The 26,765-nt window shown below is 41.6% G+C and overlaps 1 protein-coding gene across 10 annotated transcripts in view; it reads left to right on the top strand.

Moving 5' to 3' along the window:
- Positions 1 to 26,765, top strand: part of LOC144669472 (RNA binding protein fox-1 homolog 1-like) — a 304,542-nt gene that overhangs the window by 171,429 nt on the left and 106,348 nt on the right. The window contains exon 1 of one of the 10 annotated variants that reach the window (XM_078531935.1): positions 11,220 to 11,279. The exons of the other annotated variants lie outside the window; for them this stretch is intronic. Within the exon in view, the coding sequence (XP_078388061.1) occupies positions 11,235 to 11,279 (45 nt within the window). The 5' untranslated portion in view covers positions 11,220 to 11,234. Of the gene's footprint in view, positions 1 to 11,219; positions 11,280 to 26,765 lie in introns of those variants that run through there. 10 annotated transcript variants of the gene reach the window in all.

The raw sequence follows: 26,765 nt of genomic DNA, 5'->3' as shown, positions 1-26,765 counted from the left end.
TATCTCTTCCATACAACATTAGAAGTAATTACAGTATTAAATCAGAGGCACTAGATTACAGTTAGCAATGGGCAGGGGGATGATGCTGGCATACAGGCAGCTGTTGTGTAGAGCACTGATAGTGGCTCATCTGTTATTGGGGAAGTAGAAAATCCCTGGCATGCAGCCAACCTGCCGGGCTGGCTAGCATATGTCATGCTGCGAGGAAAGATGAAGCCATTATGTTTTTGATTTTGTATATAAGTGATATGTTATCTAACGACTTTTACTGTAAGTATACTGTATGATGGTAAACATTTCTCCTGAATTACCTGGTTGATTTTTTTTATTTTTGCAGAATACTAATTATAGCAAAGATAGAAATTCTCAATTTGACAGTGAACTGGAACAAACCTTTGTCCAAATTCATTTTTTAATCTCAAAAAAACAATGCTGAGAACTTGAGCATCAAATATACAGAGCCACCCAGTGCAAGTTTAATCTCTGCACTAGTCAGATTGTGATCTGAGCAGTGCAGATCAGAGGCTACGGTGTCTTCCTGCAAAGAGAAAGGAAGCTTAGAGATGCGCTCTGCAGCACCTCCTAGTAGGCAACTGCAGAGGGCTCTTTTGGTAGGCTGTTTTCCTGCCCCCCTAACGATGGATAAATGACAAGAAAAAAAAGTCAAAGTTTTAAGAATTTTTCTCTGTTATTCCACCAATTTGTTTTGTTCATTAGTCATATGGTTGGGATGTAGCTGAATGCTAATGAGATGCAATGAAAGATTAGCTCTGATGATCTAAGGAGGATAGAAAAGCTTTGTAGCATATTACCAAGATACTAGTCAAATGCTGATTTGGGTAAGTATAGAAGAGGATGGTCACTGCTTTGTAGCTTGATAGGTCACAGCAATTGTCTAGTGTGTACAATGCTGACTAGATGTTAGTTAAATCTTGGACCTTATTTGTTTAATACTTACCTGATGTTGTACCTGGGTCTTCACCTAACAACAGGTTTCCCATAACCCAACATGTGGCTCAAGAACCCTGGTTCGATTGGTGATGCCTGTGACAATAATGAAAAATTCTTTAATATTCTTTCAAGAAGTTAAAGGTTAGAATAGAGATTTATAGAAACAAAATAGAGAGATTCGGACTGTAAGAGATGAACACAGTTACCTTTTGTTCTGAATCAACAACAATAAAACTATTTTGATAGCTGGAACAATATATTTCTGCTGGGGACACAAGGAAAGCCGGTTGGGAAAGGGAGGCCTTGAGGCTCTGGGGTATTGGGGAATGGGAAATGCTTCCTTGTGGAGTCAGGATGAACAGTCTTTCTTCTTCTAGCCCACAAGGTACTCCTGTAGAAAGAAAAAAATTAAAATAACTCACCTTCTGGCTCTACCTTCTGTTCCCGGCAGAGTTGGCCTGGCAGGTGAAAATAGCAGATTGAACCCTGATTACATAATTGGAGTCCAATCTGCCTATTTAAAGAAAAGTGTGCTGGCATGGGACTGGTGTTCTTACCGCCTGAGATTTCAGATTGCATTCAGCCATATTGGTGGGGAAGGAATAGCAAAATCCCTAACCTCCGCCCCCCAGCCTCTGACCCAGTTTCTGCCAGTTGGGGAAGTTGAAATTGACCTCAACAATTCATTTGCTCCACCTTCCGACTATCCTAGCAGTTGTAATCTAGCATGTGTTTGTCCTCCAGATACTTGCCCTGTTTGACCTTGGAGAAACACCTTTCTAAAGCAGTTTGAATTTATCTTCTCTCATTTTGTTGAACAAGTACACAGACCACTTAACAGACAAACCATTCACAGGGAAGCACTCCAATATACATAGATATCACTTGCACAAATGGAAGGTATTTATAAAAAATGAAGAGCCATTTGAAAAGTAAAATGGCTGTACCTCAATGGATGAGACGTTTTGAGGACATGATGAACACCTTATGAATGTATGTGCTTTCTTTTTCACTTAGATATGAGGTATTCCTGTAACAACATTCTGCTATATGCATCCCCATACCCTGAACTCTATTCCACTGCTTTTGGCCTCTCATGCATCCCCATTGCATGTTTCACCATTGGAGACCATGCTTTCAGTCCCCTAAGTCTTCCATGTGTGGCATTTCCTCACTAAATAGGAATATAAGAAATAGGAGCAGGAATAGGCCCTTCAAAGCTGCTTGCCATTCCATATGATCTTCTACCTCAACTCAACCTTTCCACACTATTCCCATATCTCTTAATTCCTTTATTATCCAAAAATCTATCACTCTCTATCTTGAATACATTCAGGGAGTGAACATCCATGGCCCTCTGGGGAAGAGAATTCTAAAGATTCACAATCCTTTGAGTGAAAACATTTATCCTCATCTCAGTCCTAAAAATGGTTAGCTAATGATCTTGAAACAATGACCTCTTAGGTCGGGTCCCCAGCCAAGGGAAACATCCTCCCAAAGGTACAGGGAGAATTTCCCTGCTATTCCTCATAGAATCTTTAGCACCCACCTGAACCGACAGTAGTGATGCCTCAGTTTTAAAGCCTTGTACAAAGGGCTCAAATGCAGTGTTCCTTCAGTATTGCACTGATATGTCTGTTGAGATTAACTGCTCAACTCCTTTAGTGGGACTTTCATGTGGATTTGCTGACTCACGAGCAAAAATATGATCAAGTGAGCCTGGGCAATGGAATCAGTTCGACTATATTACTAGTGTATTGTAGTAAAACCATGGATACCATTAGGGAAGTGTGCAGAGCAGTGAAGTAACAATATGCTGCATAAGTTGGCAACCCTTTACCCCATTCAGGACTGTTTTGTGGCAGATGTAGATTCCAAGAGATGCAAATAGGAAATATTCACCTTTGAGAAGAGTACATGTTTAGATAAATACTTTTATACATGTGACTACCATACTCGTGCGATCTGCAACAGGATAGATAAGGTTCTCTACAGCCGAGAGCATGAGTCCCGGAGGCTGTGTTTTCAGCCCAGTGCAAGGATTAAGGACATCTCCTTGGGGCTGGAGAGGGACTTGGAGTGGGAGGGGGTGGGGTCCATTTGTTGTGGTCCATGTGGATACCGACAACATAGGTAGGACTAAGAAAGATGTTTGGGTATGAGCAGCTAGGGGCTAAATTAAAAAGTAGAACCACAAAGGTAATAATCTCTTGATTACTACCTGAACCACGAGCTAATTGGCATAGGTAAGATCAGAGGGTTGAATACATGGCTCAAAGATTGGAGTGGGAGAAATGGGTTTGATTCATGGGGCACTGGCACCAGTACTGGGGAAAGAGGGAGCAGTACCATTGGGATGGCCTTCACCTGAACCGTGCTGGGACTAGTGCCCAGGTGAATCGTATGACTAGGGCTGTGGAGAAAGCTGAACAAAATGGATGAATTGATAGCACAAATAGAAATAAATGAGTATGACAGCCATTACAGAGATGCAATTGCAAGGAGACCAAGGCTGGGACCTGAACACTTGAGAGTATTTGACATTTTGGAAGGACAGGAGAAAAGGAAAGGAGGTGAGTAGCTCTATTAATAAAGGATAAGATCAGTACAATAGTGAGAAATGACCTTGGTTCAGAAGATCAAGATGTAGAATAGTTTGGGTAGAGGTAAGAACTAGCAAAGGAAATAAGTCACTGGTGGGAGTAGTTTATAGACCCCTAACAGAAGCTACATCAAGAAATAATGGGGGCTTGCAAGAAAGGTACTGCAAACATTGTACGTGAATTTAATCTTCACATCAATTGGATAACTCAAATTGGCCAAGGTAGCCTGCAGGATGAGTTCATAGTGTGTATTTGGGACAGTTTCTTAGAACAATACATCTGGAACCTAACAAGGACCAGCTAATGTGTAATAATACAGGATTAGTTAAAGACCTAATTGTAAAGGATCCTCTAGGCAAGAGTGATCATAACATGATAGAATGTCACATTCAGTTTGATAGTGAAATATGTGGGCCTATTACTAATGTCTTACCCTTGTAATCACGTTTATTTATGTTTATGAAGACAGAGTTGGCTAAAGTTGCCTGGGTAAATAGATTAAAAGGTAAAACATTTGTGAAACAGTGGCAGGCATTTAAGGAAATATTTCATAATCTCAACAAAGATATATTCCATCGAGGAGGAAAGACTATACCAAAAGGATGCACCATTCATGGCTAACCATGGAAGTTAAGAATGGTACCAAATTGGAAAAAAAGGGCAGAGAATATTTGTGATGAGCCAGGGGATTGGGGAAGTTTGAGAAATTGGCGAAGGATGAATTTTTAAAAAATTGAGGCAGAGATTGGAGAGAAAACTAGCAAGAAATGTAAAAACAGACAGTAAAAGCTGCTACAAGTATACACAAAGGAAGAGAAGAGCTAAAGGGAGCATTGGTCCCTTAGAGGTTGAGACTTGGAAATTAATAATGGGAAACTAGGAAATGACAGAGGCTTTGAACAAGTATTTTGTAAGACACAAAAAGTACCTCATGAATAGTAGAAAATCAAGAGGCAAAAGGGAGGGGGGGGAGGAACTTAGAAAAATCACGATCACTAGAGAAAAAATAATGGAATACTAACGGGTCGTAAGGCTGACAAGTCCCATGGACCTAATGCAGACCTAATGGCCTGCAACCTAGGGTCTTAAAGGAAATGGCTGCAGAGACAGTGGATGCATTGCTTGTAATCTTCCAAAATTCCCTGGATTCTGGAAATGTTTCAACGAATTGGAAAAATGCAAATGTAACACCTCTGTTCAAGAAAAGAGGGAGACAGAAAGCAAGAAACTATAGGCCAGATAGTCTAACTCTGTCATTGGGAAGATGCTAGAATCCATTGTTAAAGAGGTAGTAGCAGGGCATTTAGAAAATCATAATACAGGGCAGAGTCAATATGGTTTTATGAAAGGGAAGTTGTGTTTGAAACTTTATTAGAGTTCTTTGAGGATGTAACAAGCAAGGTGGATACAGGGTAACCAGCAGAGATAGTGTATTTGGATTTCCAAAAGACACTCAATAAGGTGCTACATAAAAGGTAAGAACTTATGGTGTTGGGGGTGATATATTAGCATTAAGATGAAGGACTGTCTAACTAACATGAAACAGAGTTGGGACAAATGGGTCATTTTCAGGATGGCAAATTGTAACCAGTGGAGTGCCACAGGGATCAGTGTTGGGGACTCAACTATTTACAATCTATGCCAATGACTTGGATGAAGGGACCGACTATATTGAAGCCAAATTTGTTGACGATATGAAGGCAGGAAAGCAAGTCGTGAAGCGGATACAAAGAATCTGCAAAGGGATATAGATAGGTTAAGTGAGTGGGCAAAAATTTGACAGATGGAGTATAATGTGGGAAAATGAGTGGTTGTCCACTTTAGCAGGAAGGATAGAAAAGCAGAATGTTATTTAAATGGAGAGAGGCTGCAGAAAACTGTGGTACAGAGGGACCTGGGTGTCCTTGTACATGAATCATAAAGTTAATATGCAGGCACAGCAAGTGATTAGGAAAGCAAATGGGGTGTTGGCCTTGATTGCAAGGGGGATGGAGTATGAAAATAGGGAAGTCTGTTACAACTATACATGGCATTATTGAGACCGTACCTAGAGAACTGTGTACAGTTTTGGTCACCTTACTTCAGGAGGAACATAATTGCTTTGGGTGCAGTTCAGAGAAGGTTCACTAGGCTGATTCCTGGAATAAGGGGCTTGTCTTGAGAGGAAAGGCTGAGCAGGTTGGGCCTATACTCGTCGGAGTTTAGAAGAATGAGAGGTGATCTTATTAAAACATAGAAGATTCTGAGGGGGCTTGACAGGGCCAGTGCTACGAGGATGTTTCCCTCGTGGGGAATCTAGAACTAGGGGACACAGTTTCCCAAAAAAAGGGGTCTCCCTTTTTAAAACGGAGATGATGAGGAATTCCTTCTCTGAGGGTAGTGTGGAATTCTCTTCCCCAGGAAGCAGTGGAGGCTGGGTCATTGGATATATTCAAGGCTGAGCTGGACAGATTTTTGATTGACAAGGGGGCCAAGAGATATGGTGGATAGGCAGGAGAGTGAAGTTAAGACCACAACCAGATCAGCCGTGATCTTTTGAATGACTGGGCAGGTTCAATGGCCAAATGGCCTACTTTTCCTATTTTTTTAAAGTTCATAATACTTCTGACGTCACAATATGTCAATAAAGGTTTTGGGCAGTAGCTATTTTACATAACGCATAGAACATGCTGTTAGAAGAATATTGCTGGGATTGAATGGATTTTGATAGCGTAGAGTGACTGCGAAAAACAGAATAATTGAAACTTCAGTCTGCAACCTTGTACGGGACATCTGCAGCTGGGTGAGTATTTATGGCTTCAAATATTTCAGTACCTGCTCCTATGGAGATTAAGGGAGATTTGAGACTGAATTAGAAATTCTTCCAGTCTCAATGGCAGAATTATGAGATTGCCACAGAGTTTAACAAGAAACCTGAACAAATAAGAGTAGAAACTCTGTTATCACTGCTGGGGAAAGAGTGCTACAAGGTGTATTGCATTCTAGACTTCACTGAGGAGCAGCAAAGTCAGACTTCTGAAATTTTGAAGGCCTTGAAGACCCACTTTAAACCTTCATCTAATGTTATTTATGAACGTGATGTGTCTACACTAGACCTCAGGAAGAGAGGGTAAAAATATTAATACTATGTAACTATACTGAGACACCTAGCTGAATTTTGTGTTTGGACAACTGAATGATGATCTCATCAGAGAAAGGATTATCTTGGGAACAAGAGATCCTGCTGTGAGAGCACATCTGCTGAGATAAGAAAAACTTACTCTTAAGAGAACTATTGACATGTTCAGAAGTTCTAAGGCCATTAATCATCAGCTGAAGAATATTAATGGGAGACCTAGTAAGCCTTTGCACTATGCTGAGAGGCATTACAAGCCTTCCAAGCACAAGTCAGTGGAGAAAGGGAAGGACGATTGGCAGAAGGGCCAGCCAAAAGATCAGGGCCAGAGTATTGGGTGTAAATAGTGTGGAGGGCGCCACAAGAAAGAAAAGGAAGTATGTTCAGCATGGAGAAGGCACAGCTCTTGCTGCAAGAAGCTGAACCACTTTGCACTCAAGTGTCTTGCTAGAAAGAAGAAAAGCAAGCTGATAAAGATGGTTTCTGGAGAGATGCTGGATGATGATTCTGGTGAATCACACCATGACCTAGAACAAGTTGGTGTTGTCAAGTCACAAGGTAAAAGGTGGTTTGTGACTGTTGAAATGATGGTTGCAGAAGGAGAGCACCAAGTTAATCTGAAATGTCAGATCGGCATTAGTGCTACGTGCAATATCATGAGCTTCGCAGACTTGTGTGAATTCGCTCAAGGTCGTGACCTGAAAGTGAAGCCGTTGAAGGTAAACTTGAGACTCTGTGATGGAATGGTGTTCACCCCATGAAGACAAACTAAGTCGAGAGTCCAATATGATGGAAGGAAAGGTGATCTTCAGTTCCAGGTAGTGGACACCAAGTAAACCCTCTCAACTCAGCTGAAACATGTCAAAAGCTTGGACTAATAACCCTTCAAGTACTAGAGGAGAATTGCAATGTTTTGCATGACACTAAGCCATTGACTGCTGAACAGATCCTAACAGATTACAAAGATGTTTTCACAACCCTTGGATGTAAGTTGATGAGAATGTAAGATCAACTCAACACTTTGTGAGGAGAGTTCCAGCTGCCCTCAAATCCAGCCTGAAAGACAAGTTAGAGGAACTTGGAAATATGCAAGTAATCAAGAAAATGACAACTTCTGCGACAGGGATTAGCAACATGGTAGCAATGAAAAATCGTGGAAAGCTGAGAATGTGCATTAATCCAAAGGACCTCCAATAAAACTTTGAAGAGATCTCACTATCCCATGCCAACTATTGAAGAAATTCTGCCACAACTTGCCAATGCAAAAGTCGTTACTACCCTCGATGTAAAGGATGGATACTGACAAGTGAAGCTGTATGCAAGGAATCATGCCGTCTGAGGAAGGCAAGTGCTGTACTGACCAAACATGAGCAATGAGATTAAGGACAATATTAGCTAGTGCAGTGAATAAGAATTCATAGTGTATTCAGGACAGTTTCCTAGAACAATATGTTGTGGATCCAATCAGGGGTCAAGCTATTTGGGATCTGGTAATGTGTAACGAGGCAGTTTTAATAAATGATCTGAGTAAAAGATCTTCTAGGAAACAGTAACCATAGCATGGTAGAATTTAGCATTCAGTTTGAGAGTGAGAAACTTGGGTCAGAAGCAACAGTGCTAAACTTAAATAAGGGTAATTTCAATTGAATGAGGGCAGAGTTGGCTGAAGTGGACTGGGAGAGGAGTTTAGCAGAAAAGACGGTTGATGAACAAAGGCAGATATTCACGAAAATAGCTCATGACTTACAACAATGATCCATCCCAGTGAGAAAGAAAGATTTGAGGAAGGGGATAAACCAATCATGGTTAACCAAGGAAGTTAACAATAGTAAAATTGAAAGAAAAAGCATACAATGTGGCAAAGATTAGTGGTAAGCCAGAGGATTGGGAAAGTTTTAAAAACCATCAAAAGCTGACCAAAAAATAATAGAGGGAGAAAATAGACTTTGAGGGTAAACTAGCAAGTAATACAAAAATAGACAGTGAGGGCTACTTTAAATATATAAAAAGGAAGAGAGGGGCCAAAGTGAACATTGGCCCCTTAGTGAATGAGGCTGGGGAAATAATGAGGAACCAGGAAATGGCAGAGGAGTTGAATAAATATTTTGCATCAGTCTTCATGGTGGAAGACACTAAAAGCATTCCAAAAATACTAAATAGTCAAGGGACAAAAGTGGGGGAGGAAATAAATGTAGTAACTATCACAAGAGAAAAAGTACTAGGGAAGCTAATGGAGCTAAAGGCCGGTAAGTCCCCTGGACCTGATGGGTTGCATCCTAGGATATTAAAGGAAAAGCTACACAAATAGTGGATACACTGGTTGTAATCTTCCAGGAATCCTTAGATTCTGGAAAAGTGCCAGAGGATTGGAAAACTGTCAATGTAACGCCCTTATTCAAAAAGGGAGGGAGACCAAAAACAGGTAGCTACAGGCCAGTTAGCTTAACATCTGTCATTGGGTAAATGTTAGAGTCTATTACAAAGAATGTAATAGCAGAGCATTTAGAAATACATAATCTAATCAAGCAGAGTCAGCATAGCTCCATGAAGTGGAAATCATGCCTGACAAATTTATTAGAATTCTTTGAGGAGGTAACAAGCAGGATAGGTAAAGGGGAACCAGTAGATGTTCCCAGTAGATATATTTGGCTTTCCAAAAGGTGTTTGATAAGGTACCGCACATAAGGCTACTTAATAAGAAAAGAGCCATGGTGTTGGGGTAGTACATTAGCATGGATAGCGGATTGGGTAACGAATAGAAAACAGACTTGGGATGAGGGGGGCATTTTCAGGATGGCAACCTGTAACTAGTGGAGTGCCACAGTGATCAGCGCTGGGGCCACAATTATTTACAATATATATTAATGACTTAGATGAGGGAGGTGAATGTAATATCGCCAAGTTTGCAGATGACACAAAAATAGGTGGGAAGGCAAGTGGTGAGGATGACACAGAGTCTAGAGAGGGATATAGACAGGTTAGGTGAGTGGGCAAAAAAATGGCAGATGGAATATAACGTGGGAAAATGTAAGGTTAAGCACTTTGGCAGGAAGAATAGACGAGCTGGATACTTAAATGGAAAAAGACTGCAAAAAGTTACAGCACAGAGGGATTTGGGAGCCCTTTTGCATGAATCCCAAAAAGCTAACTTACAAGTTCAGCAGGTAATAGGGAAGGCAAATGGAATGTTGGCCTTTATTTCAAAGAGAATGGAGTATAAAAATGGGTCTTGCCAAAACTATACAAGGCACTAGTTAGACCACACCTAGAATACTGTGAACAGTTTTGGTCCCCTTATCTAAGGAAAGAGATACTGGCATTGGAGGCAGTCCAGAGAAGTCCCGGGCATGGAGAGATTTTCTTACGAGGAAAGATTGAGTAGGAGTTTGGAGTTTAGAAGAATGAGAGGTGGCCTTATTGAAGCATATGAGATTCTTAGGGGACTTGACAGGGTAGATGCTGAGAGGTTGTTTCCCCTTTTGGGAGAGTCTAGGACCAGAGGGCATAATCTCAGAGTAAGGGGTCACCTATTTAAGACAGAAATGAGGAGGAATTTCTTCTCTGAGGTTAGTGACTCTGTGGAATCCTTTACTGCAGAGGTCTGTAGAGGTTGGGTCTTTAAGTATATTCAAAGCTGAGATGGACAGATTTTTAATCAGTAAGGAAATCAAGGGTTATGGGGAAATGGCAGGAAAGTGGAGTTGAGAATTATCAGATCAGCCATGATCTCATTGAAAGGCAGAGCAGACTCAATGGGCCAAATGGCCTAGTTCTGCTCCCATGTCTTTTGGTCTTATATGATCTCTGTCATGATACATAAATAAAGGTTTTGGGCAGTAGCCATTTTACAAAACCAAAAAAAAGTGTATGCACATGAAAGACATTTTCATTGTTAAATACGATAGTTGCAACACAATGTCAGAGGCATCCTGTGCAGCAAAATATAGTTGGCAGATTTTGATTTCTTTTTAACTGGGTGAAATGTTTGATTTAAAATAACAAAGTAGGAGGGAGGGGCTAGAGGCAATGTTACTCCACAAAAATAATTTAATTTCAAAAGTTGGGTTGATAATGAAATGTTATATGAAATGCTTGTAATGTTTCAAATAGCAGAATCCAGTTGTTAAACACACAAAGCAAAGACATGTATAAAACTGATTGGAATATCCTCTTGAAAGGCATTGCTGCAGCTTTCAACCATATAAAAAGTGACGCCTGCTTGAACTAAAGTGGCAAGTGTGCACCTGTTTGTATCTATTACAGTGCAGGCGCATTGCTTTAAAAAAAAAGCTTTTGGGTGGGGAAAGCAGATGCCTTCTCTACAAACAGACCGAGTCTTCAGGGCCAGGACACGAGGGTTAATTCACAGAAGTTTGATTGCAACAGCTGAAAACATGTTACCAGGCAGAGAGCCTCCCCTCCTCACGTTGCTGAAGGCCTGCACTGTGTGCATCACAAATCCTTAAACAGCTGTTCACGATTGACGGATAGACCAATTCACACACACATCCCAGCCACAGTGCCGTGGTTCTCTTAATTCGAGTGCCCTACAGCAACTTGTAAGCATGTTCAGTGTCTACTGTATGGAATATCCTTACCCTATGTTACAGGTGAGTACTGGCTTAGAAATCCACGTTTTTCACAATCTGTTATTCTGGGGCTAGTACTCCGTTGTATTTTCTTACATATTGTCTTTGGAATTGGCAGAGTGTCTTCTGCGCTACAGTGCTCAGTCCCAACAATGTAGAACCAGTATAGGTTCGTAGGGCAGCAAAAAAAAAAGCACTCTAAGGTGCAAGAGCCTTCTGATTAAAATGTGTTTGAATCCTCTGAGGTTATTTCTGTACTGCACTGCAGAGTTCTATGCATCTTGAAGCAGTACTGCCACTATTTCCATAGAGGGGAAGCTGTAGTATAGCATTTCAAACTCTCAATTCATAGGGCTTTTTTGCTGCATTGATGCACACCATTGTGGAACCAGTATTATCACTAGTCCCATGTAAGGGAAGTTCTAAACTTGGCATATTTAAAAATAGCTTAATGCTGTTAGTAATGTTGATACACAACTTGGAATAGATAGATGACTTGTCATTACTTGTCAACCACTGACAAATCCAAAGGACTTGACTCTTTCTGTAAAGAATGGTAAGTTAGGCAGAGGGAATCCTTTAGTTTGAGTTAACTTAAGTACTTCGGTACTAAATAGGAGCTCCCTGATGGCGTAGCTGGTAAGCGCAACACTTTGTTCTACTTAGCTTTACAGCATAGAAAGATCAAAGGTTTATGTAGTACTAGCTGGAGTAGGAAGAGGTTCACTTAGTGGTCTCAGTGCCTCTGAGGGAAAATTTGCCAAGGTTTCCATTGTCCATTGACTGCTGCTGGGAACTGTACATACCTGGGCCCTGGATGGAGGATAGGGTCAGTCTCAGCTGTGATGCTCCTTCACAATTGCTTATATTTCTCCCATTCAATATCTAAACTAGCACATAAAGATTGATCACTTATGTAGCAGCAACTACAATTCAGAGGTTTGCTGTAAATTGGCTCTAAAGCACTTTAAAATGTCTTCTGGACATGATGAGGTGCTTTATAAATGCAAGAGCTTTCTCTTGGTCACTTGAGTGGGCTGGCAGTGTCTGTAGACCATACTAGAATGAGCAGCTTCTGAAGGTAAGAAAGTGGGGATAGCAAATGATAAACATTTCGAGGCCTCCAGATCTATAGTTAGGTGTTTAAATTTGGTAGACAGATGGAATTCTTTCTTTGCTTTTCTTTGAGGAAGAAAGCTCCTCCAGATATATTTGGTTGCTTCCCAAATTAGGAATTTGGTTTGTATGATAATGGGTGGAAACTACATCCTGTTGATTGATACACGGTTTTACTGTGACATGTCCAATAATGTTGTTGATGAAACCAAATCAAAGATTTGTATAAAACTGTAGAATACGCGCAGAATTTGAAAAATGGACATTTATGCCACATGGAAATACAGCAGTGGTTTTTCAACCAATGCATTATATGCCTGTTTCAACCATTCTCCATCCTTGTGCTTCACCAGTATTGTACCAATAAACCCGTACATAGCACAGTTTCTACTTCTGTTGCTTCACCTTCTTTATGGATCACAATCTTGAAGCTTTGCACCCATAAATCCTACCAAATAGCAAACATATCCCCAAATAGTGGGTGTTAGGCAGAAATTTTCAACAGGGTTGCATAAATTTGGGGTAATTTTTTTGGGGTCATTGTATTTGATGTGACAGGGAGAAGAGCAGACGGAGCTTGTTCAGAAATGTCATTTGAACTTTTACGAATTGATGTCATTTTACTTAGTTTTTACTATGCCTTTAGTTTGAACTTTATTTAAAATAACATGGTATTTTTCAAAAATAGTAACACCACTATACTTAATCCCACTAATGCAACTCCTTACTATATGAGCCTGAGTGATGGGCACAGATGGACAGAAATGTATAGCTGCAGGCTGCTCAGAGAGGCCATGCTTAAAATAGTGACACTGGCAAGGTAGCAGGAGTGTTTTTCTGCTTGAAATATTGCTTTAATGTTTTAAGTTATATTAATTTAAATTCCTTGTAGTAATACTAATAATGATTAAAGCATAGAGCTGTTATGTGGATTTAACTGAATCCTCCTTAATTGGAAATTTGTTACAAGTTTGTGTATGAAATATTTTGCTGTATAGAACTTTCTTTTTTCTTTAACAGCTGGTTCTATTACTTTTTCATGTATAAGGACTGAATTGTGCATGCAACGGTTTATTTCAATTACCTTTGCTCTAAAAAGGGCTTCATCGTGAGCTCTGTTAAATGTGGCACTTTTCATCCCAGCAAGATTACACTCACCCTAGCAGTGGTATTTCAGTCCTAGAAATAACCCAAGGCATGTGAGCAATGCCACAGTTATAAATTTCTGTTTGCACAGTGGTACTCATGGGTTTAGGATAAAACAGGAATGCCTTGTGCAGTCTGCTTCACATGGATGAATATGCTCAAGTTTTACATATGGTCATAGTGACACCAATAAGTTGGAAAGTTTCACTGTGTGTGTTGTAGGTTTCTGAAGTCATGTCACGCATTGGTTTCTGGGCACTATATCAACTTTGGCTGGTGCGCTGGAGCTAATACCATTGCTCTGGTATTGAGCTGTCTACTTGAGTGTGTATTGCTGCAAGTGAAGTACAGCTTAGCTGCTCAAAACAAGGAAATGTGCAAGAAATTCACACAGCTACTAGTGTAAATTCAAAAGGCCTACCATACTAATATTATGAAATGTACCAGATGACTAGCCTTGGCCAAAATGTCCAAGATTTTGCAAATCCTATTGACCACCTTTGCTCTCAACTGTATCTTTGGCATTGCTTGGTGGGGCAAGATCACCAACTCAGGATTAGCATGCTTCAGGACCTCCATCAGCATATACTCATTAATAAGCCATTGACGTCTGCAATGGCTCAGCCATGTTCATCGGATGGATAATGGGCGTATACCCTTAGGACCCCTGTGAGTGTGATATGAAGATGGCAGACATCGAAACAGACAACTGGGTGAAAGTCGCCTAAGGCTAGGACTCCGGAGGCTGACTGTTCGGAGGAACGTCATAAGAGGTTGGGAGAAAGGGAAAGCTCAGCTGGCTGAGAAAAGGGCCCAGAGAAAATAGAGGCCAGCAAATCTTGTACCATCTCAGCCACCTATATTCATCTGTAGCAAATGCGGCAGCAGCTGCCATGGCAGACTGGCGCTCCTGAGCCACACTGGACGATGTTTAAAACTGAGTTGACCACAACGACGCAAACCATCATCTGAGGAGGCGCAAGGCTGCCAGGGAGCTAAAGAATAGCAATGGCTTAAACCTGAATCTTTCAGCCGGTAAATGATATATAAAGGCAGTGTACCTTCAAACTTTTAAAAAGGTTTGAGTAGTTTTACATGAACATTCACTTCACTCTTGGAATACTTTTTCAATGTGTAACATCAGGCTGTGGTGGCTAGCCCTACATGGTAAATGGTGTGCTTGCACTGTTCCTGGCTCTAATATTAGGCAGGAAATTTCAGTGTTGAATGGAATATATTAAACAGATGCTGCACAGTATAATGTTTAAATGTGTTGAAGAATTTTGTTTACATGAAAGATAATCTGAAGTTGAAAGTGTGCAGGGAAAAGTGTCCCTTCAGGGGATGGACTAAAGAGAGAGCTGGCCATCAGCCTTCTCTGGATTGTATGTTGTCAGGCGAGAAAAAATCGGTCAGGAGTCAAACTCTTAATAACCATCTAATAACCATTTAGGAAAGTGTGTGGTTGAAAACAGCTTTGAGACACTGTTATGCATTCCACAATTGAATAGCCAATTAACACACTCAATCTAGGCTCATAGATGAAGAATTAGCCAGTAAGACAAGATGTCTGATGGTTGCCAATGTCCCTGCAGCAGTTCCCCAAAAAAATCCGAATCATCAATAAAGGAGAGAAGAAAGCCACTACAATACACTGATACTTTGTGTTCATTTTCAAGTTTGGTTAATCTAATGAAGGTTTAAATAACAAGTGAACAAATTCTTTCTGGTTTGGAGGACAGTATCATTTGATCCCTTATTCCTAAGCAGCTCCTCGGGTTCAAGGATGACTTCCATTTAGATTTAAAGGGTTCTGAAATGGCTGATAAGTCCAATGCGTAACATGTGGAGTATGCCACATGGAGAGCAGGTGCTCCTTGAGGGGTTGGTAGATTGTTTGGACGTTTGTGCGCTCCTTCCAACGCCTCCACTTCGCCTCTGCATGTTCCCAAATGAAGCCTCTGTTATATATCAAGAATGTCTCTTGATATGTTCAGTGCCTTTCCGAATGGGAGAGGATGCTGCTATTGGACTGCCCTCTTGCACTGAATTTGGAGGATCTTGAGGCACCGCTGGTGCTACTTCTCCAGTGCTTTGAGGCATCTGCTGTAATCCATCCAAGTCTCCAAAGTATATAGGAGCGTGGGGAACCATTACTGCCCAATAAACAGTGGCCTTAGTCTCAGGTTTGAGACCCCGTTCCTCAGTTGGCTGAAGGCTGAGTTGGCACATTGGAGGCGATGATGAATTTCGTCATCTATGTCTGCCTTTGTCAAGAGTTGGACAAAGCTGGACACTGTTGTTGGTTATGAGAACATCCTCTGAGTTCCTAAAACACCTTGGCCCACGGGCCCAATTAGTTACAAGGATCATATGTGAAGGAAGACTTCAAAATCCTGGCACATACCTAAAATCATCGGCCTCCCAAAACCAGGCAAAGACCCAAAATTACCAACAAAAACAAAAAAATGCTGGAAAAACTCAGCAGGTCTGACAACATCTGTGGAGAGAAGGACAGAGTTAACATTTCGAGTCTGTATGATTCTTCTTCAGATTACTCTTCTTGATTACCATCAAGCTACTGGCCAATAACTCTGCTATCAGTATGCTTCAAGGTAGTAGAGCCCCTAATCCTACAGTGGATTAAGCCAGAAGTGAAGAACATCCTGAGTGCAAACCAAACAGGCTTTCAACAAGGAAGAAGCACATGTGATTAATGTGAGGGCCTGATCACTATCATTGAAAATGTCTTGCAAAGAATCTTAAAATGGGTAATTTTCCTTGACCTCACTGCATTGTACGATGCAGTCTGGCACATTGGTCTACTTGTCAAAATATCAAGTGTTCTCCCTCCCAGAGTTACTGACACCATTGAACTGCTGCTCTGGGGCAGACAGTTCAGGATCCATATGACGTGATCAGACTACCACCTGGAGGAAACAGACGAATGGGTTACCCCAGGGGTCTGTCTTAGCCCCAATCCTGTTCAACTTGTTCAAGTTGTACACCAACAACCTAACCCCCCCCCCAACCTGGTCCCAGAAGTTTATCTATGCAGGTGACATCTGCTGTGGGATACAGGCTTAGATTTTCCCTGTGCTTGAAGATGCATTAAAAAGATATTGCAAAGCTGGCTGACTACTGCAAGACATGATTCCTAAAACCGAGCGCCAGTAAAACAGCCTCTAGCACGTTCCAGCTTCACAATGTCAGCACTAAGAGGGAACTGAACGTTATCCTGGATGGCCAGAGACTGAAGCACGGTCCCCACTCTGTTTATCTAGGTGTCACCCTTGACAGGTCCCCCACATACAGACAGCACCTTATCAAGGCTGCAGAAAAAAATAACCTCCACTGTAAACTGGCCAGTAGCTCATGGGGATCACAGGCCAAGACGCGAAGGACCTTGGCTCTTGCCACCACCTACTCAGCTGCAGAATACTGTGCACCAGTATGGTTCTAATTTGCCCGCACTAAATTTATTGATGTGCAACTCAACTCAACAATGTGCATCGTTACAGGTACTCTTCGACCAACTCATCTCACCTGGCTCCCAGTCCTGAGCAACATTGACTCCCTGTGCCACATCAGGAGGGTAACTGCAACAGGCAAGCTGCTGGAGAAGATCTGTTCCAACTCAAGCCTGCTTTTATTCAAGGATCTCGTCAACCCATCAGCAGTACATCTTCCCTCAGGCCACCCTATATGGTTAAACCCATCACACTGAGGACTAACAGCTGAGGAACTATGGCAGGAGAAAACATCCATCATAAACCACTCTCTCATCATAGACACCACTGCTTGTCCAGCTAGCTTTGATCTCCCATGGCGACAGTGGGTCCTTTTAAATTGATCCCAGACTGGCCAAGGGCTCTATGAAGCCACCCAAGATCAGTGGGATCATCAAGACCATCCAGGCTGCAGCTGTGGTGCAGTCCAAACAATGATTCACATTGCTAAGGAGTGTCCACTGACGAAACTCGAGGCAAGTTTGAAGAACTCCATCAACCCACTGACAAGGCTATTGCTTGCCTGTGAAATAATGCACACAGTAAATAAATAAATTCATTGAGAGGAGGCTCCAAAGATATGAAAAATGGGCCACATTTTCCAGGATCTTGCCCTTGATCTGAATCGATGGGGGTCGGTGTTTTGCTATGTCAGCTGTTGGAAAAGGACCTTGGTCTCTGCAGCAAAGAGAGAGAGTCTAGACAGCTGTGTTGCCTGCCCGTTGCCAGGGTCCAGGACCTTTGCTCAGGGCTGGAGAAGAATTTACAGTGGGAGGGGGAGGATCCAGTTGCCATGGTCCATGCTGGTACCAATGACCAAAGATGAGGAAAGAGGTTCTGCATAGTCAGTATGAGGAGCTAGGCACCAATTAAGAAGCATAACCTCAAAGGTAATGATCTCTGGATTATTACCTGAGCCACATGCAAATTGGCATAAGGCAAATAAGATTAAAGAGATGAATGTGTGGATCAAAGACTGGTGTGGGTGAAGTGGGTTCCAATTCATGGGGCACTGGTACCAGTACTGGGGAAAGTAGGCTGTACCATTGGGACGGCCTACACCTGAATCTTGCTGGGGCTGGTGTTCTAGCGAGCCACATAACTAGGGAAGTAGAGAGGATTTTAGAGAGGGGGCAAGGGATCAAATTTGGGAAGATGTGATTAACCAAAGGTGAGAGAGAAAGATACTAATATGGGAAATGATAAACAGATCATGAAAGGAAGGGACAGAGAGTACAAATCTAAGAGGAAATCAGATAAGGCTAGATATTACAAAAATAATAAGAGGACTAAACAAAGCTTCTGTATCTGAATGCTGATAGCATTCAAAACAAAACAAATGAACTGATAAAGCAAATAGAAATAAATCAGTACAATCAGTTAGCCGTTCCAGAGACATGGCTAGGGAGGTGGTAGTATTGTCACTGGATTAGTACTCCAAAGACCCAGGATACTTCTCTGGGGACCTGGGTTGGAATCCCACCATGGCAGAATTCAATTTTTTTTAAAATCTGGAATTAAAAGTCTAATGATGACCATGAAACTGTTGTTGATTGCTGTAAAAACCCATCTGGTTCACTAATATCCTTTAGGGAAGGAACTCTGCTGTCCTTACCACAGCAATGTGGTTGAATCTTAAATGCCCCCTGAAATGGCCTAGCAAGCCACTTAGTTCTCAAGGGCAATTATGGACTGGCAATAAATTCTGGCCCTGCCAGCGATGCCATATCCCATGAATGAATTTTTTTAAAAAGTAGATTGGGACCTGAATATGTGACATGTAGGAAGGACAGGAAGCTAGGAAAAGGTGGAAAATTGGCTCTGTTACTTAATGATGGTATTAGCACATTAGAGAGGGATGACTTAAGTTCAGGAAGTCAGGATGTAGAAGCAGTTTGGTTTGTGATGAGGAATGATAAAATGAGTGGTGTACAAGCCCCCTAATTGTAACTACATGGTAGGACAGAGTATAAAGGAAGAGATAATGGCACAGCAATAATCATGGGCGATTTTAATCTACACAAATTGGAAAAATAAGGTAGCATAGATGAGTTCATAGAATGTTTTCGGGATAGTTTCTAATGCAGAGGTAGCCACGAGCAAGAATTCATAGAGCGTATTCAGGACAGTTTCCTAGAAAAATATGTTGTGGATCCAACCAAGGATCAGGCTATTTTGGATCTGGTAATGAGTAACGAGGCAGGTTTAATAAATGATCTTGGAGTAAAAGATCCTCTAGGAAACAGTGACCATAACATGGTGGAATTCAGCGTTCAGTTTGAGTGAGAAACTTAGTTCGGAAACATCAGTACTAAACTTAAATAAGGGTAATTACAAAGAAATGAGGGCAGAGTTGGGTGGAGTGGACTGGGGCAGTAGCTTAGGAGAAAAGACGGTTGATGAACAATGGCAGACGTTTAAGAAAATAGTTCATGACTCACAACAAAAATATATCCCAGTGAGGAAGAAGGATTGTAGGAGGAGATAAACCAGCCATGGTTAACCAAGGAAGTTAAGGATAGCATCAAAGTGAAAGAAAAAGCATACAATATGACAAAGATTAGTGGTAAGCCAGAGGATTGGGAAAGTTTTAAAAACCAATAGAAGATGACCAAAAAAAAAGAGGGAGAAAATAAACTTTGAGGGTAAACTAGCAAGTAATATAAAAACGGTCAATATAGGCCCCTTAGAGAATGAGGCTGGGGAAATAGTAATGGGGAACCAGGAAATGGCAGAGGAGTTGAATAAATACTTTGCATCAGTCTTCATGGTAGAAGACTCTAATAGCATACCAAAAATACTAAATAATCATGAGGGAAAAGGGTGTGAGAAGATAAATACAATAACTACCACTGGAGGAAAAGTATCAGGAAAACTAATGGGGCTAAAGGCCAATAAGTCACCTGGACCTGATGGGTTACATCCTAGGAAATTAAAGGAAATAGCTGCAGAGATAGTGGATACACTGGTAGTAATCTTCCATGAGTCCTTAGATTCTGGAAAAGTCCCAGAGGATTGGAAAACTGCCAATGTAACATCCTTATTCAAAAAGGGAGGGAGACAAAAAAAAACAGGTAACAATAGGCCAGTTAGCTTAACATCTGTCATTGGGAAAATGTTGGAGTCTATTATAAAGGATGTAATAGAACATTAATAAATACATAATCTAATCAAGCAGAGTCAGCAAGGCTTCGTGAAGGGGAAATCATGCCTGACAAATTTATTAGAATTCTTTGAGGAAGTAACAAGCAGGATAAATAAAGGGGAGCCAGTCGATGTAATATATTTGGATTTTCAAAAGGCGTTCGATAAGGTACCACACATAAGACTACTTAATAAGTTAAGAGCCCATAGTATTGTGGGCAGTATATTAGCATGGATAGAGGACTGGCTAACTAATAGACCACAGAGAGTTGGGATACAGGGGGCATTTTCAGGATGGCAACCTGTAATTAGTAGAGTGCCACAGGGTTCAGTGCTGGGGCCACAATTATTTATAATATATATTAATGACTTAGATGAGGGAAATGAATGTACTATCGTCAAGTTTGGAGATGACACAAAAATAGGTGGGAAGGCAAGTGGTAAGGATGACAGAGTCTACAGAGGGATATAGACAGGTTAAGTGAGTGGACAAAAATGTGGCATATGGAATATAATGTGTGAGGTTATGCACTTTGGCAGGAAAAATAGAGGCGATGAATATTATTTAAATGGAGAAAGACTAAAGAAAGCTGCAGCGCAGAGGGATTTGGGAGTCCTCGTGCATGAATCCCAAAAAGCTAGCGTACAAGTTCAGCAGATAATAGGTATGGGATATGGAATGTTAGCCTTTATTTCAAAGGGAATGGAGTATAAAAATAGGGAAGTCTTGCTAAAACTACACAAGGCACTAGTTAGACCACACCTAGAATACTGTAAACAGTTTTGGTCCCCTTATCTAAGGAAAGATATACTGGCATTGGAGGCAGTCCAGAGAAGGTTCACTCGATTGATCCCAGGCATGGAGGGATTTTCTTATGAGGAGAGGTTGAGTCAGTTGGGCCTGTACTCATTGGATTATGAGAGGTGACCTTATTGAAACATATAAGATTCTTAGGGGGATTGACAGGGTAGATGCTGAGAGGTTGTTTCCCTCTGTGGGAGAGTCTAGGACCAGAGGGCATAATCTCAGAGTAAGGGGGCCCCCATTTAAAACAGAGATGAGGAGGAATTTCTTCTCTGAGCGTAGTGAATCTGTGGAATTCTTTACCGCAAGGTCAGTAGAGGTTGGGCCGTTAAGTATATTCAAGGCTGAGATAGCTATTGGTAACTGTTGAGCTTTATATCGCCTTTACACCAAATGTCAGCTTGGTTGCATTCTTTTTTGAGTCAGAAGGCTACGTAGGTTCAAGGTCCATTTGAGGACAACAGTCCCATGTGGTACTGAGGCTTCATTTCTCTTTTCCAGTGTAGTGTTTCCATTGCAAGTTTAAAATGTGGTCCCCTAACTAACGTTACTTCATTGATCAAAAACAAATTAACTGACCATTTGAATTTTTGCTGTGTTGTTTGCGTAGTCTTGCTATGTGCAAAATGGTTGCTACGTTTATTTGAATGTTAAGTGTTTTGAGTATTTTCTCAAAGGGGCTATATAGATGCCTGCCTTACTTTTCTTATGTGACAATTTCCATTATCATTGGGTAGTACTATATGTTGTATCATTTCTGCTGCACTTACTGTGCCTGTCACCTGAACAGAAGAAAACCTAAGGAAACATTTTTTTTAATGTATTCATTCTGAACAATAAATAATTGGCAGTGAAATTGAGGCTGCAGTTCAGTCTTGGGGGTTCTGCTGATGTCACAAACTAGTCGAGGTTTTTTAGGTAGCTTGTAACCTTTACAAATGGCCTTTATTTGCACTGTTGCCACGTAATGCACAGCAAGAAATTACTCAGTTTTTTTTCCCAGCATGAGATTTCCGTCTTTACTTTGAAATATGTGTTATCTATTACAACTGCACCATCTGACAGTTCAATAATCTATAATACGTACAAGTTTTATATTATGAAATATCTGCAGATAATTTCTAAATATTGTAAAATTGTGAAAATATAGTGGTTATCTTGACAACTCTTCTGTAGGCAGTAGCTGGGCTATCGACCAGGAAGCTCCCAACTTAAATGCCTAGTCACACATGATGTCCACAGTGACTGTGACCTTGGTATATTATCCCTCCTTGCTCATTTCAGCTTCTGATGCGATCAACCCTACCATCATCCTTCTGTGGATTTCCACTGTTGTCTGATCAGTTGAGATTGCCACCTGTTGGCTCCTGTAGCCAGAGCAAATCCAGCAATGACTCTTTTGTCTGCCCTATACTGTTATCTCAGAAGATTCCCCAAAACATGTGTATTGGCTGCTTTCTCTTCCTTATGTGCTTCTGCTGCTTAGGGATATCATCTGCAGTCATGGGGTCACTTTTCATATTCCTGCTGACAATATCCATCTCTACCTCTTCACTGCAAAAACAGAAACAGAAATACCTGGAAAAACTCAGCAGGTCTGGCAGCATCGGCGGAGGAGAGCAAAGTTGATGTTTCGAGTCCTCGTGACCCTTCAACAGAACTAAGTAAAAATAGGAAAGGGGTGAAATATAAGCTGGTTTAAGGGGGTGGTTTGTTGGGACAAGCAGCCAGTAAAAGGTGGACATAACCAAAAGCTGTCACAGACAAAAGAACAAAGAGATGTTGAAGGTGGTGATATTATCTAAAGGAATGTGCTAATTAAGAGTAGAAGACAGGACAGACAAGGACAAGATAGCTCTAGTGGGGGTGGGGGAATACTAAAAGGCAGAAATAAACAATGGGTAGAAATACATTTAAAAATAATGGAAATAGGTGGGAAAAGAAAAATCTATATAAATTATTGGAAAAAACAAAAAGGAGGGGGAAGAAACGGAAGGGGGGTGGGGATGGAGGAGAGAGTTCAAGATCTAAAATTGTTGAACTCAATATTCAGTCCAGAAGGCTGTAAAGTGCCTAGTCGGAAGATGAGGTGCTGTTCCTCCAGTTTGCGTTGAGCTTCACTGGAACAATGCAGCAAGCCAAGGACAAACATGTGGGCAAGGGAGCAGGGTGGAGTGTTGAAATGGCAAGCGACAGGGGGGTCTGGGTAATGCTTGCGGACAGACTGAAGGTGTTCTGTAAAGCGTTCGCCCAGTCTGCGTTTGGTCTCTCCAATGTAGAGGAAACCACATTGGGAGCAACGAATGCAGTAGACTAAGTTGAGGGAAGTGCAAGTGGAAAGCTGCTTCACTTGAAAGGAGTGTTTGGGCCCTTTGACGGTGAGGAGAGAGGAAGTGAAGGGGCAGGTGTTGCATCTTCTGCGGTCGCAAGGTTAGGTGCCGTGGGAGGGGGTTGAGGAGTAGGGGGTGATGGAGGAGTGGACCAGGGTGTCACGGAGGGAACGATCCCTACGGAATGCTGCCAGGGGGGGTGAAGGGAAGATGTGTTTGGTGGTGGCATCATGCTGGAGTTGGCGGAAATGGCGGAGGATGATCCTTTGAATGCGGAGGCTGGTGGGTGATAAGCGAGGACAAGGGGGATCCTATCGTGTTTCTGGGAGGGAGGAGAAGGCGTGAGGGTGGATGCGCGGGAGATGGGCCGGACACGGTTGAGGGCCCTGTCGACCACCGTGGGTGGAAAACCTCGGTTAAGGAAGAAGGAGGACATGTCAGAGACAGGACATGAGAACAGATGCGACGGAGGCGCATCTTCACTGCCCTTCCTAAATGCTGCTCGTCCAGCAATCCAGCCTTGGATAAGCCACAATTTTCTCTGATTAAACATTGGGAATATTGAAGTCATCGTGTTCAGCCAGTGCCACAAATTCTATTCCTTTGTCATGAGATGTGTGTCTCATCCTAGCCACTGTTTGTAATGTCATAATTGATCCCAAACTGAGTTTCTGACGCCATACACATATCATCACAAAAACCGCCTAATTCCATCGCTATAACATTGTCTGCCTCTGCCTTGGTTTTCACCTGTGCCTTTCTCACTACCAACTTAACAACAACAGTGCTCTCCTGGCCAGCCTCCCATCCTCCATAAACTTCAGTTAATCCGTTGCTGCCCAATATGCCACCAGTGCCCCCAAACCTCAAATTTAAAATTATTCCACTTAAAACTCTTCATAGCCTTAGCTATCCCATAAACTCCTCCACGCAACTTTCACCCTACCCCCACTCACTCCGATCCTGCCCCAGAATTGGTGCTAGAAGCGCCTCAGCCCTGCTTTTTGAAACTATTTTCCTAAACCCGTCAGGCTTGCCTGCCATTCTTCTCCCCACCCCCTCAAAATCTTTCTCAAAACTCATATATTTGACATTGCTTCACTACCTTCATATGATAGCCATTTAGACCAGTAAAAACCTGGGTCTTGTTTGTCCTGACATAGCTGATAGCGACTGTTTTACTGGAAGCAGCCTCAATACATCTGGACTAGGGAATGGAAAAATCAGCCATACTTCTCAGATGTGTTTGCTATCCAGTGACCTTACTGGAACAAGATTGTGAGTAAAAGCTTAGTGTTGGTCACATTGTGTTCAGTGATGAAGTTCTTCACTGGAAAATGGCTGTCAGCCCTCACTTTTAGCATTGTACCTGAGCGCAGGAACTAACTTCTAAGCTGCGTATCTTCCTATATTTTAGCGGTTGTTTAATATCACTGGGTGCAAGTCTGCAACCTATTCGAGTGTTTAGCTGGCCTTTTGTCAACTGCATGAAGTTGCAAGAGGTAATAGCTGGAAAAGTCGATGTCACTGCTTGGCCTGAATGATTGAATCCATGCCAGTGAAATTATTTCTAGGCTAACAGAATTTCACTTCATTCTGAGACATTTACCCTTATTTTATTTGCACAGCTCATAAAGTGTAAGGATCAAGCACTGTAGCTGTAGCATTTTTCTGCCAGTGTCAACCACCTGCATTTAAGTGTTTGCCTTAAAAAAAAGTATTTTCCAGTTTTAAAGTTGGAGGAGTGAGAAATAATTGTAGTGTAAATTATCAAACGTTTGCAGGAAGTGCTGGCACCTTTTAATAGGCAGAGCTGTGTGCAATCTGTTCAGCAAAAGTAGCACTAGTTTAATCCTTAGAAATGAAGATGATTTTCTTTTTAGTTTGTGGAGATTTGCGCTCACCTACTCTGCTAGGTCTCTGTGTGCCCTTTTAAAAGGTCAATTCTATAGTATGGAAAAGCGAAATGGATAATTTACAATGCCCAGTTGACTCTGAGGAACTAGATAGTGGTGTGATATCCTGTTCTAAAACAGGAAGATCTCGGTTCAATTTCTGAACTGCAGATTTAGCTAATTTCATCTGCAGCAGTGGAGGGAAGAGGGTTACATTTTTAAAAATTCATGAATGGGATGTGAATGTTCCCGGCTAGGTCAGCATTTATTGCCCATCCCTAATTGCCCTTGTTCAGGAGGCATTTAAAAGCCAACCACATTGCTGTGGGTCAGAGTCACGTGTAGGCCGGACCAGGTAAGGACAGCAGATTTCCTTTCCTAAAGGACATTTGTGAACCAGATGGGGTTTTACAACAATCGGCAATGGTTCCATGGTCATCATTAGACCAGATTCTATTGAACTCAAATTCATCTGCAGTGGCGGGATTCAAACTCGGGCCCCCAGAGCATTACCCTGGGTCTCTGGATCACTAGTCTAGCGACAATACCACCATGCCATCACTTCACCTTACTGATTGTACTTAAGGAAGGGGGAAAATGGGCCATATCCTGACCACTATACAATGGTTCCTCTTGAAAAGCGCATGGTGTGAACAGCAATTCGGACAAGACTGGGAGTAGCTGTAATGCCCTTCATGGCCAAACTGTCTGCCAGTGCTCACTGACTCAGTCACATGAAACATGGCTCCTTGAAAGAGTTACCAAAAGGTGTAATATATAAAACAAAACCAACTTCAAAATACCTGTGGGTTATAAGGTAAGAAGCAATTCCATAGAAGTATAGGATCATAAAACAGTGGTATTTTAAGGAGCCTGTGAATTTAGCATCACTTATGGCTCTGTACATTATGAAAGACACACCAGTATTGGCGTAGAATCCATTTAACTGTAAGTTCCATTCTTGCCAGTCGATAAGAGACTGGTCTGAGTGTGACCTTGATGCTGAGATAATTTTTCATCACAGGAAAGGTTAAACAAGGCATCTTGTTTGCTGACCTATAGAAGATTGATTTTAGCTTATGCATTGTTGTCCAGTAAGAGTCTCCAAGAACTTGTCTTATTTTTATCCAATAATCAGAAGATCCACTGGTTGAGTGCAGTTTGTTAATTGACTGCGTTGGTAGATGAGATCAAGATATTTGCATATTTGATTATTGGTGGCATATATCATAAACTGAAGAGAAATTATAAAGTTGCCAATAAAGATCTTGTCACTTCAGCTCTCCTTATGACTCATTAGTTAAGTGTCCCACATGGTGTGCTGCACAGATATTCCATACAAGAAGGTTCTAGATTTGAACTATAGACATTACTGTTAACTATTTATGTACATTAAGGAAGTGTGTTGATTGCCCTAGTACTAATCTCCGGTGAGGGTGTGAAATAATAGATGTGCAACTGTCGGTTATCCCAGTGGGAGTGGATAATGCAGAAGAGAATGCACTTGGATTCCTTTTCATTATCCAGTTACTCTGCATGTTTATGAAACAGTTGGTGCCTCC

This window comes from Cetorhinus maximus, chromosome 29, assembly GCF_964194155.1.
Source record: "Cetorhinus maximus chromosome 29, sCetMax3.hap1.1, whole genome shotgun sequence".
NCBI classification, from domain to species: domain Eukaryota; kingdom Metazoa; phylum Chordata; class Chondrichthyes; order Lamniformes; family Cetorhinidae; genus Cetorhinus; species Cetorhinus maximus.
This window is presented reverse-complemented; position numbering and strand designations above follow the sequence as displayed.